Source organism: Epinephelus lanceolatus, chromosome 11, assembly GCF_041903045.1.
Source record: "Epinephelus lanceolatus isolate andai-2023 chromosome 11, ASM4190304v1, whole genome shotgun sequence".
Lineage (NCBI taxonomy): Eukaryota > Metazoa > Chordata > Actinopteri > Perciformes > Serranidae > Epinephelus > Epinephelus lanceolatus.
This window is the reverse complement of record NC_135744.1, coordinates 12,654,935-12,670,512: the sequence shown is the minus strand read 5'-3', so window position 1 is coordinate 12,670,512 and position 15,578 is coordinate 12,654,935. Positions and strand designations below refer to the sequence as shown.

At 40.3% G+C, this 15,578-nt stretch overlaps 1 protein-coding gene across 1 annotated transcript in view; it reads left to right on the top strand.

The window, feature by feature from the left end:
* trim37 (tripartite motif containing 37) overlaps positions 1–15,578 on the top strand; it is a 45,938-nt gene that overhangs the window by 11,116 nt on the left and 19,244 nt on the right. The window contains exons 8-13 of the mRNA XM_033648661.2: positions 3,883–4,006; positions 6,847–6,914; positions 10,513–10,637; positions 11,367–11,417; positions 12,565–12,646; positions 14,290–14,366. Coding sequence (XP_033504552.1) covers positions 3,883–4,006; positions 6,847–6,914; positions 10,513–10,637; positions 11,367–11,417; positions 12,565–12,646; positions 14,290–14,366 — 527 coding nt within the window. The remainder of the gene's footprint in view (positions 1–3,882; positions 4,007–6,846; positions 6,915–10,512; positions 10,638–11,366; positions 11,418–12,564; positions 12,647–14,289; positions 14,367–15,578) is intronic.

Genomic DNA, 15,578 nt, shown 5'->3' with positions numbered 1-15,578 from the left:
TCTTATAAGTTTAGTGCAGCCTCACTGTGCAACATGGATCTAATAAACTTGGGTACGACATCAAGTCTGATGTTTGCAGACTGTACGATGACAGCGCCTACGATGCGATAGCCTCCCATAGTGAGTGCACAAGGATGTTGCACGGGTCATTACTTTTGTGAGCACCTTGGTGTCTCACCTGGCAGCTGCAACTCCACCTCTGTTTCCTTCCATGCTTTGTCCTTCCTTACTTGATCATGGTAAGAGCTGGAGGACACATCATGCAGGCACAACACCACAAGGTTTTCCTCTTTGCTGCAGTCGCACACATTTGGTTTTCTTCCTCTAGTATTTTTATTGAGCCAAAGATGAAATTACATTTATCATGTTGTAGCGTCAGCACAGTATCGTGATATTTTTATGTGGCAATATTGTATTGCTGAACAGTGCCAAGTATTGATTTTGTATCAATAAATAATTAATATCACAAATACATATCAAACTTTAGGTCGCCTATCAGAATAATATAATAAATTGCTTTTTCAGTCCACACATGTTTTGTTGCAAAAAAAAAATGTCTGTAGTGAGATGAACACACTGAAAAATTTATCTTATTAGATAAAACAGATGTTGATCCTGTGGGGACATAAGTACAGTTGAAAAAAGGTAATATATCGCAATATATTTTACTGCAATACTTAGCATATCGCAACATATTTAAAATCACAATGATAGTGTATCGTGACATTAGTATCGTGATAATGTCGTATCATGGATCCTCTGGTGATTCCCACTCCTAGTGTGCACACACTGGGACTCAAGGGTGGAGGAGAATAATATGTAGAAGGTGATAACAACCTGCATCATCGTGAGGCAGACAGGCTGAGATCTTCCTTTGCAACTGCTGCACTCCCAAAATATGACTATAAAATCATATCTTAAAAAAAATACATGGTGAACAGAAAAGTGTATTTCTGTGTTTGTTTTTATGTCGGTGGGTTTCTGTATCATTTTCCAAATCCATTCAGATTATTGCATAATAATTCTTAAGTGTTTCTTCAGGTCTGGACCGTTCCTAAAATCCTTTTGTACCTGTGAGAAAATGTGTGAGAAAATCCTAAGTGTGAGAAAACTGCCAAATGTGACAAGTTGTTTTAACTCACTCGTACGAGCCACTTCAGAACAAATCTGCTGGTATGAGCTGTTCTTTGATGAGGCCCACCGTCTCATCATCTCCAGACAGAGTTCTGCTCAGTGCAGGAAGAAAGCACAGAGAGTGTGCAGTTTTATATGTTGCCATAATACGGGTGTAACACCACAAGTCACGGTTCGGTACGTACCTTGGTGTGGGGGTCACGGTTCGGTACGGGTTCGGTACAATGGGAAAACAGCAACAAAAAGTCACATACAGTACAGGCCAAAAGTTTGGACACACCTTCTCATTCAATGCGTTTTCTTTATTTTCATGACTATTTACATTGTAGATTCTCACTGAAGGCATCAAAACTATGAATGAACACATGTGGAGTTATGTACTTAACAAAAAAAGCTGAATTAACTGAAAACATGTTTTATATTCTAGTTTCTTCAAAATAGCCACCCTTTGCTCTGATTACTGCTTTGCACACTCTTGGCATTTTCTCGATGAGCTTCAAGAGGTAGTCACCTGAAATGGTTTTCCAACAGTCTTGAAGGAGTTCCCAGAGGTGTTTAGCACTTGTTGGCCCCTTTGCCTTCACTCTGCGGTCCAGCTCACCCCAAATCATCTCGATTGGGTTCAGGTCCGGTGACTGTGGAGGCCAGGTCATCTGCCGCAGCACTGCATCACTCTCCTTCTTGGTCAAATAGCCCTTACACAGCCTGGAGGTGTGTTTGGGGTCATTGTCCTGTTGAAAAATAAATGATCGTCCAACTAAACGCAAACCGGATGGGATGGCATGTCGCTGCAGGATGCTGTGGTAGCCATGCTGCTTCAGTGTGCCTTCAATTTTGAATAAATCCCCAACAGTGTCACCAGCAAAACACCCCCACACCATCACACCTCCTCCTCCATGCTTCACAGTGGGAACCAGGCATGTGGAATCCATGCGTTTACCTTTTCTGCGTCTCACAAAGACACGGCGGTTGGAACCAAAGATCTCAAATTTGGACTCATCAGACCAAAGCACAGATTTCCACTGGTCTAATGTCCATTCCTTGTGTTTCTTGGCCCAAACAAATCTCTTCTGCTTGTTGCCTCTCCTTAGCAGTGGTTTCCTAGCAGCTATTTGACCATGAAGGCCTGATTGGCGCAGTCTCCTCTTAACAGTTGTTCTAGAGATGGGTCTGCTGCTAGAACTCTGTGTGGCATTCATCTGGTCTCTGATCTGAGCTGCTGTTAACTTGCGATTTCTGAGGCTGGTGACTCGGATGAACTTATCCTCAGAAGCAGAGGTGACTCTTGGTCTTCCTTTCCTGGGTCGGTCCTCATGTGTGCCAGTTTCGTTGTAGCGCTTGATGGTTTTTGCGACTCCACTTGGGGACACATTTAAAGTTTTTGCAATTTTCCGGACTGACTGACCTTCATTTCTTAAAGTAATGATGGCCACTCGTTTTTCTTTAGTTAGCTGATTGGTTCTTGCCATAATATGAATTTTAACAGTTGTCCAATAGGGCTGTTGGCTGTGTATTAACCTGACTTCTGCACAACACAACTGATGGTCCCAACCCCATTGATAAAGCAAGAAATTCCACTAATTAACCCTGATAAGGCACACCTGTGAAGTGGAAACCGTTTCAGGTGACTACCTCTTGAAGCTCATGGAGAGAATGCCAAGAGTGTGCAAAGCAGTAATCAGAGCAAAGGGTGGCTATTTTGAAGAAACTAGAATATAAAACATGTTTTCAGTTATTTCACCTTTTTTTGTTAAGTACATAACTCCACATGTGTTCATTCATAGTTTTGATGCCTTCAGTGAGAATCTACAATGTAAATAGTCATGAAAATAAAGAAAACGCATTGAATGAGAAGGTGTGTCCAAACTTTTGGCCTGTACTGTATATTACACTAGCTTTTTTTCATTTACTTTGAACAGACACCAATTGACTGTAAAACTTAAAACCATCTCCTGTTATAAAAGTAAAAAATAAACAGAATAAAACACCACTACTCCTGCAAGCTTGTAAATGGCAGGGACCATAGACTGGCTGATGTGCACATGGGATGGGACACTGTAGCATGGCTCAAGCGCTTTCAATAAATACTTGAAGCCGGGCTCCTCTACTATGGCATATGGGCGCATAGATGTGGATATGTATATGCCAGTTGCTTTGGTGATGTTTTTGGCCCTGTCTGTGTTCATGTCAAGAGGCTATTTAAAAGCAGTGGGGATAAGTTGTTGCACACAAGTTGTTTTTTTCCTCGCACCAGTGATAGACATATCGGGGTGATACCGTCTTATATGCCTTAACATGTTTGATGTGTTTCAGTGTTTCCCCTACCATTATATTAGCCCCCCCCCAATTCATTCATGCATTCATTGTGCAGTTTCAAAGACCACCAAATCTCTAAATGTGAGAGCCTGTGAGTTTTATAATAATCTGTTGGTTGGTTCTTGGTAATCAGTTCTGTTATTGGTTCTTATAGCTCTCTTATGATGCATTAAGATGGAGATGAACAGTCACTGAATTAGTAGGGGACCAGAAAACATAAAAATAACTTTTTAAAACAAGATTAAATTTGTTCCATTTTAAAGTTATTTTACAGAAATCTTTAAAAGTTCAGGAAGTTTGGATGTAGGGTGTTTTTTGAATCCACTAGATGGCAGTAAGATGTTGATATTTGAGTTGATGTCCGAAGCTGAAGTGTGTGTGTTTTTGTTGCTGTGTGTGTCTGTGTGTGTATGCACTCTGTCATGGGGTCAGGAGAGGAACGTGGAGGCTGTCAGGGGAGCGAAAGACGAGAGGGTCAGAGAGATCCGAAACGCAGTGGAAATGATGATCGCTCGTCTGGACAACCAGCTCAAGAACAAACTCATCACCCTCATGGGTAAGACTCCTCCTGTGCACACTGCTGTCACACTGCAGCTGTGTTGATTCTGACTTTATAAGACACTCCTACAAGCTGACAAGTACTCTTATGCAGGGTACAGTGGTATTTATCAGTTGTTAAAATCTTAACGTTGAGTTTTATTAATCAAGAATTTAAGTTTAAAGGATGAAACACAGCTCATTTTGAATTCAAATCTGTTTTTTGTCATTTAGTCTCAATTTCAGTAAACCCTTTTCAAACATACGCCTCATTACTTAAATGTTACAGTTATTGTACACGCTGGTCTCACGTCTGAACAAGTGTCACTGACATAGAAGTCACAATGTCATTCTTAGTCTAAATTGAATGTTGTCACATTAAAGTAACGGCTGCAGCAGCACAATAAACAGAGACATTATGAGTTCGCGTCTTGAAGGAGATCATTAGAAAAAATGTATCACATTCTTTATTAACTTCTGACGAAAATTAAAATCAGTTTAATAAACTAGGGAGCACTGAAAGAGCCGTAGTAATAATAATAATATACTAACTATATTACTTTAGATCCGTGTCAACTGAGGTTGTCAGCTGATGCTCAGTATAAAGTAGACACGTGGTAAAATGGTCGTTAATGGAGACTTGAACGTTTGAAATGTGTGACAGGTACCAACACTAAGATAAGATAAGAGAACTTTATTATTCTGAGGAAAACCGTTGCACAGCAGCTGCAGTAAAAGAAGGAGAAATATAAAGATTAATTAATTCATTATCCATCACTGCTTGGGCAAGAGGCGGGGTTCACCCTGGACAATTCGCCAGACTATCACAGGGCTGACACATAGAGACAGACAACCATTCACATTCACACATTCACACCTACGGACAATTTAGAGTCACCAATTAACCTGCATGTCTTTGGACTGTGGGAGGAAGCTGGAGTACCTGGAGGAAACTCAGAGGAGTTACTGCGGCAGCATGCAGCTCTTTATGTAAACATCCTGTCAGTCTGATGAATAAAGCTATAAGGGACATCAGTGTTAAGTTTTAAGTAGAGTTGGGCATCGTTGCTAATGGCTGACAGTCATTAAGCACTGAGTATGACGTCGTGATTTAAAAGCCCCCCTCACACACACAAACCAACGCTGGGGTACAGGATTGCGCTGCATGGCATCAATGTGTGATTAACAAGTAACAATCCTGATTGATGAACGGCGTGCACATTGATTTTACGAGCACAGCTGAATGTGGACATCAGGGTATGTACTTCAGGTGCCTTAGAACTAATAGATTTGTATTTAAGAGAGTGTCAGCCAGGAAGCGCAAAAATTAAGAATGGGTTTATTCTAATGATCATAACAGCTCCTTGCACCTGATTTACAGAAGGAAAAACAGCCTATTTAATCTCATGCTTTTTCTAAAAAAAAAAAAAATATTCACAGGTATATAGGAAGACCAAGAGTCACCTCTATATGCCGTAATGCTACTACACCACTGTCACCAGTATTTAAAATATTTTTTATTATCACATGATATGCTTAATGAGATAGCTGTTAAGATACAGGGAGAAAAAGTAAGGAAGGATGGGCTGTGATTGGGCGCAAAAGTGCAAAAAATAAAAACAATTAACATCCAACATGCATACAAATAAAAAGTATGAAAGAGAGTTTCTAAAAAAAAAATGATAGTACCTTCATAGGAGTAACCCAGACGAAGACCCCTCACACAACATTATCGTCCACAGAGATGTTTCACTGTGATCATCATCGTGTGCCAATTTGTTAGACATTGCTCAAAACTAGTCTTTATTTGTCACATGCATAACAGTTTCACTGGAGCAGTCATGGGAAATGAAAGTCTTGTTCTCAGGCCTCCAACAATCAGTGCTGCCAACTCTTTTCCAGTGAAAGTAGCACTAGCTCCGAAAGTCGCAGAAAATCACCAGATGATGTCATACGCTCACTGACATATTGTTGACATCGTTGTGCATTAACGTAAGTATTCAAACTTTGCTGAATAAGTTTCAGTAGAAAAATCCTCAGCGAAACATTTGAATGGCGTGAGAGCTATTGGCACTTTTACTTTAGTGCACCTATTTGTCATGCTTTTAAATCCAGAGAAAGAGAGCGTTAACGTAACCACTGCAAGCAACGTCTCCTTCCCTCCTGCCTGTCACACACCAACTGCGCAAAGGAGAGAGAAGAGAGGGGGGAAAGACCCCTGCGCTGTTGGTGGAAGAGCCGCAGACTGATTATTCTGAGCAGCATGCATGGGAATTTATTACAATATAATGTATTTTTCTATTTTTCCCTGATGGTCTGAATTAGTCATTGAATTTGTCGCTAGTTGCTTGTTAGAAATAAAGTCGCTTAGAGGGTCTGAGAAGTCGCTAAATCGTTAGCAACACTCCTACTACAGTATATATAAAAGCACATAGATAAAGTTAAAATGAGAATCTGAGACATAAGACGTAAAACATAAAATAGTGCACAAGTCACCTCTGTATAAAGGACAAAAAAAAAAAAATCACTTCAACAGCTTTATGATGCCAACAATGTTACGTAATCCACGTCTTAAGAGCTCTCTTGTTGATGCAAGACACCTTAACGGGCACATTGTGTCTAAAGGTTGAGACCTTCACCTAACAAAATATGCAGACTCCCCGCTGAAAGGCGTGAGAGGAACCTTTTATAGCTACAGAGCAATATACATCTGAAATATTTATCTGCGCTGAGTGGATGCATGCATGCTCACTCAGCGCCCACAACCTGCACACCCAACCACTCACACTCAGCAGCCTCCATCAGGGCTGACATTCAGCACAAGTACACTGAAAATAGAAATGCGTTCCTCCCCACCAGGCCAGAAGACGTCCTTGACCCAGGAGACGGAGCTGCTGGAGTCTCTCCTGCAGGAGGTGGAGCATCAGGTTGGTTTTCTGCAGCAGCTCAGAGCCTCCATTCATTTAGCTGTGCTGTATGTTGTTGTTATTGGTATAAGCTGTACGGTTCAACACTGTGCTAAATCTGTAAGCCTGTGGTGTGTTATGTAGCACTGTTTGTTTTAAATCATAAAAGTTATCTTAAATACCCCCCAATCTATATTTTAATAGTAAAACAGCAGTGTTTTATCTCTTTATGTATTTCTGGGAGGAAGAAGAACTTAAAGCTGACAAATTCAGTGTGAACATAGAAGCTATGTAACATATTGGCTGTTTGAGTCGCTAAAAATCTACAGTGCCCAGCAGAGATTATTCAGTCTTAATGTTTTAAAAAACTAAAGTATATATTTATGACTTGTTTTTAAGGCCTTACCTTTAGTAGGAACCAATAAAAATGGGGCCGAGAGCCACAGACAGTGTAGGGAAGCCGATAAGAATTGAGGGTCAGACTAATGCGCTGTTGGTTCTGGTCTTTTCATGGGAAAATACTGCAAAGGCATCAACCTGTAATCACCCTTTAAAATACTACATTTAAAGCTTACACAGAAATGCATTACTAACAATCAGAGTTGATTTAAAAGGGCTCTTATTATGCCTGTCCTTATTTTCTGTCATATTTATAATATAATGTCAGATGTTTATATTGTTTTTCTTCTTTCAAGACAAGCTGACGTTATCGCTTTTCTTTATATGGTCATCTGCTCCAGGCATGCTACTGCAAATGTTCACATTAAAGACACTGCTACATGTAGCTACATGCTAATGTAGAGGGAAACTTGTAACCTTGGTTGCTGATGTCAATTTATCTCTGATTTCAGATAGGGCGGAGCAATATGACAACTGTATGATATATCGATATATTTTTAAGCATGATGTAAATTTAGACAACACCATTTCAAGTTGCTTTACATGACGCATACCGGTGTTGATCTCTCCTCTCTGCACAGCTCCGCCCCCTCACTCACTCACCCTGCTATTTATTTAATGTGATTTTTCATGTACATTTTGTGCAACTGTATATATTCCAACCGGAATAACATTCATGTACAAGTTCTTGAACATGTAGCCCATTTCATTGAAAATACAGAGATATACAGTACAGGCCAAAAGTTTGGACACACCTTCTCATTCAATGCGTTTTCTTTATTTTCATGACTATTTACATTGTAGATTCTCACTGAAGGCATCAAAACTATGAATGAACACATGTGGAGTTATGTACTTAACAAAAAAAGGTGAAATAACTGAAAACATGTTTTATATTCTAGTTTCTTCAAAATAGCCACCTTTTGCTCTGATTACTGCTTTGCACACTCTTGGCATTCTCTCGATGAGCTTCAAGAGGTAGTCACCTGAAATGGTTTCCACTTCATAGGTGTGCCTTATCAGGGTTAATTAGTGGAATTTCTTGCTTTATCAATGGGGTTGGGACCATCAGTTGTGTTGTGCAGAAGTCAGGTTAATACACAGCCGACAGCCCTATTGGACAACTGTTAAAATTCATATTATGGCAAGAACCAATCAGCTAACTAAAGAAAAACGAGTGGCCATCATTACTTTAAGAAATGAAGGTCAGTCAGTCCGGAAAATTGCAAAAACTTTAAATGTGTCCCCAAGTGGAGTCGCAAAAACCATCAAGCGCTACAACGAAACTGGCACACATGAGGACCGACCCAGGAAAGGAAGACCAAGAGTCACCTCTGCTTCTGAGGATAAGTTCATCCGAGTCACCAGCCTCAGAAATGGCAAGTTAACAGCAGCTCAGATCAGAGACCAGATGAATGCCACACAGAGTTCTAGCAGCAGACCCATCTCTAGAACAACTGTTAAGCGGAGACTGCGCCAATCAGGCCTTCATGGTCAAATAGCTGCTAGGAAACCACTGCTAAGGAGAGGCAACAAGCAGAAGAGATTTGTTTGGGCCAAGAAACACAAGGAATGGACATTAGACCAGTGGAAATCTGTGCTTTGGTCTGATGAGTCCAAATTTGAGATCTTTGGTTCCAAGCGCCGTGTCTTTGTGAGACGCAGAAAAGGTGAACGCATGGATTCCACATGCCTGGTTCCCACTGTGAAGCATGGAGGAGGAGGTGTGATGGTGTGGGGGTGTTTTGCTGGTGACACTGCTGGGGATTTATTCAAAATTGAAGGCACACTGAACCAGCATGGCTACCACAGCATCCTGCAGCGACATGCCATCCCATCCGGTTTGCGTTAAGTTGGACGATCATTTATTTTTCAACAGGACAGTGACCCCAAACACACCTCCAGGCTGTGTAAGGGCTATTTGACCAAGAAGGAGAGTGATGGAGTGCTGCAGCAGATGACCTGGCCTCCACAGTCACCGGACCTGAACCCAATCGAGATGGTTTGGGGTGAGCTGGACCGCAGAGTGAAGGCAAAGGGGCCAACAAGTGCTAAACACCTCTGGGAACTCCTTCAAGACTGTTGGAAAACCATTTCAGGTGACTACCTCTTGAAGCTCATGGAGAGAATGCCAAGAGTGTGCAAAGCAGTAATCAGAGCAAAGGGTGGCTATTTTGAAGAAACTAGAATATAAAACATGTTTTCAGTTATTTCACCTTTTTTTGTTAAGTACATAACTCCACATGTGTTCATTCATAGTTTTGATGCCTTCAGTGAGAATCTACAATGTAAATAGTCATGAAAATAAAGAAAACGCATTGAATGAGAAGGTGTGTCCAAACTTTTGGCCTGTACTGTATATTGTGTATTGCCAGTCAGCCTGAAAATCCCGAGATATGAATTTAAGTCCATATTGCCCAGCCCTAATTTCGGATAATTTTCCTGCTGCTAATTTTCCTGTGGCTTTAACTGGTGATTTTTCATGGTAAAAAGTTCCACTATTCTCAGTTACAGTCACTCCCAGCTGCAGTGACAATGCAGAGAAGCTGAGATAAGAAGTGGAAAAGCTAACCAATCAGAGTAGACTGGGCTTTTTTCAGAGGGGGTGCTTAAAGAAACAGGCTGCTTTTCCGTATTTTAAAATGAATTAAATACACTGTAGTCATGTGTGAGTATTAATTCTGCAGTTAAGAAAGAAATATGACAGACTGCCAATTTCAAATTTAAAACCTTAAGCCAGTTAAGAATATGTTTAAAAGTAAGTGACCCCAGAATGGAGCCTTGTGGGACTCCATGTGGAATTTTATCAAACAGTATGAGGAAAATGAAGTGTTTTTGAACAATTAAGCATTTAAACATGTTCTTATAGAAATCCAACATATAAGTATGAACCTGAAAATGAGGATAATGGGTCCCCTTTAATGTTTCCAAATCAAAAAATTAAATCCTAACCAAAATGTTAACACTGTTTTTTTTTTCTTCCATTACTGGGGTAAGTACATGTTTACAGAACTAATACTAGTTGTGCTGCACGGGATCATTCATTGCCTATAAAGATACTTAGTGAATTTATTTTGGTGGATGAGATCCACTCAGCTGTTCCTGACAAAAACTTAAGTATGTTTCCTTAATTAAGGGCCAAAAACAATGTGCCATCATTGTTTCAGCTTCACGTTGAGGGCCTCGTCGTGATTATTTTTGTTTTGTGTGTGTTGAACAGCTTCACTCCTGCAGTAAGAGTGAACTGATCTCCAAGAGCCCAGAGATCCTGCTCATGTTCCAGCAGGTTCATCGGAAACCCATGCAGTCCTTCGTCACCACGCCCGTCCCTCCAGACTTCACCAGGTAATCCGCTCAGCTGTAGGAAAGGTCACAGTAGTGTCACAAAATATCACGTTCTTATTATTGTCCATTAAATCTTTTAACTAGAATTATTTATTCAATAATCATTTGGACTGTAGGATGTCCAAAAATAGTTAAAATGCTCATTTTGCTCCAAACCCAAAGATACTAAAACACAGGCAGCAAATATTCACATTTTAAAATCTTGACATTGAGAACGTTTGGCATTTTTCCTTTATAAATGACTGAAATTATTAATAGACATATTAGATCAGATTCAACTTTATAGTTTTTGCACATCATACAAACATGGAGACAACAAAATGCAGTTTAGAATCTAACCACAAGTGCAGAAAGCAGTAAGATGCAAAGTAATGCACAGTACACACAGAATAAACAGTAATATGTTGAATAAATACAGCATGTATAAAATTGTGTTTGAGTGTATCAAGATGTAATAAGTAATTTTTAAAGTGAATTTTTACATTACAGACATAACTAGCTCCTTATGATCAGCTGTTTTTAACCTTTCATAAAGAAGCTTCATGTCTGGATTCCATGTTTATACTTATCTATCAAAAATAGAAAAGATGCTGCTTTGAGTGTTCAGTGATGTTTAATGTATTTAAGCCTGTGTGACTATGGATGACTGATAATACAGAAGAGAGCAGCCAGACAGTGTGAGTAAACTACAGCTTTATTCAGTGTGTATTCTGTATTGTGTGCTTTCAGCGAGCTGGTTCCTGCCTATGACTCCAGCACTTTCGTTCTGGTCAACTTCAGGTAAATCCTCCCCTTATTTAGCCATCACTGTTACTGCGGACAGAAAATGGACCTCAGAGCTGTTGAGAGTTTTGTCAGCTGTGTGTGCGTATTATATGTACATCTTTTTTAATACTTCTACTACTACTGTACCCTTTAACCTAACCACTACTACTGTCCACACACCTTGTCACCTCGACCTGGTTCAACTCCCAACTATTCTGTAGTTCAATGCATTTGGGCATCAAGATATTTCAAGCTACTTTCACCAGAGACTGTAAAAATAATAGACGTAGCTACAGTGACATCACCCATTGGTTTATGGACTCACGTTTTGAGGCCTTGAGTTTGGCAATTCAACCATTGCCATCTTGGAGCCATCTTTTTTGGAGCCAGAAGTGACCGTGTTTGGATGAGGTGGAGGAGTGAATCCATTCTTCTTCTTTTTTTTTTATTGATGCCTTTTATGTTTAGGTAAAGGTTCGATTTGTTCAATCAAAGAATTTTGGAAGTTATTTCCTTTCATTTTTTTAATTTAACAAGCAGTTTGTTGTATTTCAGCAGGATACTGAATATCTTTTATGTTTTTTATTGTGTTGTTGTTGGCTGTAACTTTTTGTTATGCTGCTGTCTCGGCCAGGTCTCTCTTGAAAAAGACCTTGCTGATCTCAACAGGACTTACCTGGTTAAATATTGGTTGAATAAATAAAAACAGATACTGAATGCAGCAGGAAAGCAGAACTGAGTGCATTTTAATATCTGTGTATCACAAGTAATATTGTAATCACGATATTTAACAATGTTATGACATTAAATATTTCCATTATAGTGCAGCCCTACTTTGTTCCATTTTACATTACGAGACAGTAATATTTGATGCCAGTTGGCACACAGTGTAGCTGGCAGCTGTATCCACTGTTGCTGTTATTGTGACACAAACTTCTGCAGGTTGTAAACTTTCTCTTTATTCAAAAATGTGTATCTGAAATGAATGAAGTAGATCACCATGAGGTGAAATAACTGGGAGGAGAAAGTCAGTGGTTGAGGAGCGCTGAGCTTTGTCCACTGAAGGGTCCCAGCGGTCCCAGATAATACACTATAAGAGCAAAGTTTATTGGATGTAAATATTTGCCAAGTTGTGTCCATATGTGTTTTTGTGTGTTTGTAGCACCCTGAGGCAGCGAGCTGACCCGGTCTACAGCCCTCCTCTACAGATATCTGGACTCTGCTGGAGACTCAAAGTTTACCCAGTGAGTTCCCCTTATACTGATGATTTCTATTAAAGCCTGGATACAGTGTGCAGAATGAGCTTTAGCATTCACATTACAATGCGTTGCTTTTCAGTGTTTGGTCACAAACAATTTCTATAGCTCAGTAATGATAATCCCAGTTGTGACTGACTTAGAGCAGCACAGTGGTGAGCATAACATGATTGTTGTTGGGGTTTTTTTTTCTGTACATGCTGTCTTTGCACTATAACACCTAAACAAAAGAAGATGTTGGAGAAAATATACTATAAGCATGAACAGCAAAGTCAGATGGGAGAACTTCAGATATCAGGATGTGTGAAGCTGCGTTCACATCACAGGTCTTGATGCTCAGTTCCAATTTTCTTCCCCAAGATCCGATCTTTCTGCCTAAATGGTAAAATGAAAAATGGGCTTTTCTAGTCTTCTGACCACTCAAAGCGCTTTTACGCTACATGTCACATTCACCCATTCACACACATGTTCACACACTTGGAGCTGAGGCTACCATACAAGGTGCCGCCTGCTACTCAGTAACCATTCACATGCACTCTCACACCGATGGAACAGCCATCGGGAGCAATTTGGGGTTCAGTATCTTGCCCGAGGATGCTTTGACATGTGGACTGGAGGAGCCAGGGAGGACGCGCTCCGCCTCTGAGTCACAGCTGCTCCAGACTGTACACATTCATGTTTGAAGTGTGAACGGATCTCTGCCCTGAAACACCTCATATGCAACCAATAACGTCACACATGTGTGCGTTTAAAAAAACATCAAAAAACGACACTTTCGCAAATCAGGCATTTGAGGACGAGATGAATGACACAGCAGTGAATTCATCTCCCGAATGATCGCCATAGTAGGAATGTCAGATGACATCAGTCTGCATAATAATCAGCCATATGCATTCGTTTGGGAAAGTGGCCCTTCGGAGCACTGGGTGTTTGTTTTTGGTCAACTAGCTCTATTAGCAGCTATTGCTGGGACTTCTGTAGAGAGACGTGTTGGTGAGGTTGGGAGTGGTGGGGCCGTGATTTTGAGGGTTTCACGGAGCAGCAGCACCTCCAAATTCTTAAGGTGTCCAGGGCTATGTTCCAGCTTTTCAGCAGACCGCTCCGACGGATGGTTGGGAAAAACACTAATGACTTCAGATATACAGATATGACGGTTCTCATTGTGGTCAAATAGCCAGTGATAGGATATGTATCAGATTTTGAACCACATATGAAGGTGCCCCCAAGTTTTCTGTATCCACACTACTCGAAAAAATTAAACCTGTGTCACATGAGGGCAAAATCAAATAGGATTTTATTTGTTTTTTATGTGAACGTAGCCTAACGAAAATATCTGTGAAAATATCTATCTGAGTATCTGTATAAAACGGGGAATATTAGAAATGAAGACCTGTTAATATGAGCCTGATTTTTTATTTTTTTTTATTTATTTATTTATTTTTTTTGGAAAAAGGACTGGTTCGCTCCTTTTATCAGACCACTACAGTGCTTAGTTCCTTCTCTACATAATGATGGTTGTTTAGAGTAGTTCTGAAAAACCAGGAAAAAAAACAGCACAGAGTCTTAAAAACGTTCCAAATCCAGTGCATGTGTGTCTGTGTGTTAGTAACTGTTGTAATGTGTTTCCTCAGGATGGAAACGGTGTGGTCCGTGGAAACTACCTGTCTGTGTTCTTGGAGCTGTCTGCTGGACTCCCTGAAACATCAAAGTATGAATTATTTCTTTGAGAAAATCTCCTTTAAATCGCTCTCTATGATCTTTGTCTGTAAAGTGAAGTCTGAGGTAAGAATGAATTTTCAGATTTAGAGCGCTGCTTTTGGAGTTCTAGTCTTTTCCAGCATAATGTTGTTTGTTTTATTGTGATAATGATGACATTGGCATTGAGCAGTTTGTGATCATGACAGAAAGAAATTTTGCCAAAAAGATCAATGAAGAGATAGTGATTAACAGACAGTCAGTACGTTCACGTGACATTAGAGAAAATCAATTTATTGCGTTGGTCCGACTAAAACTGGACTTTTAAAATACATGTAAACATTTTGGTCTGACTGAAATTGCACTCGATCGAATTTCTCAAAGTGGGACTAACACACCCAGATAATGTGACTCCTGCATGTATACAGTCAATCAGACCCAAACTGGCTGAGGCGCTCTCAGCATGCTCCACAGTTTTCACCCTGGGGTTTGATCAGTAGCATTAAATGCGTAACAGAAGAAGAAGCCGGTAACAACATGGAGAAATCTACATCCAGAGTCGTGACTCGTTGGAAGGACCAAATGTACAGAGCTGTTAAGTTGTCCACCATGGTACCAGTTAGCTGCTAGCTAACCATAGCTAACGTGTTTGGTCTGTGATGTAATAGGTCAACTGGAAAAAGGTCCAATACTAACAAGCTGACAGTGGGCACATCTCCACCTATCGTAGAGGAGTTGGACATACTAGGGTCAATAAATCAATTCCCCTCCCGTGCTTGTATACTGGGACAAGGACAGTAGTCCAGTTAAATGCCCTAGTCAAGCTGTAACTGTAGCTCCACTAAACTGTGCATGTAACTGTACTGAAAGAATTCATCCTCCTAGCAAGTATTAACAAGAGATATCTGTCTCTGTGCCGTAGAGCTTTATTGCTCCAAAAAGTATTACAAACACATGTTCAGTCGTTACCTTTTAATACACACACTGCAGTTTATTGGGAATCGATCCCACAGAAGCGATTCTGCTGCTGGAAAAACTCCCTGGAGCGTCAAATGTGTATTAATCCTCGGATGAAAATAGTTCCCAAATGCACCATCTACTCCTGTATGAGTAACGTTGGCTAAAAACTACAGTGACAGGCTTGTTCAGGAAATCATTTAGCCTTTTTTCAAATGATAGTGTGCATGCGGAGTGCCAGAGTAGGGAAGTCAAGAAAGTATTTAAA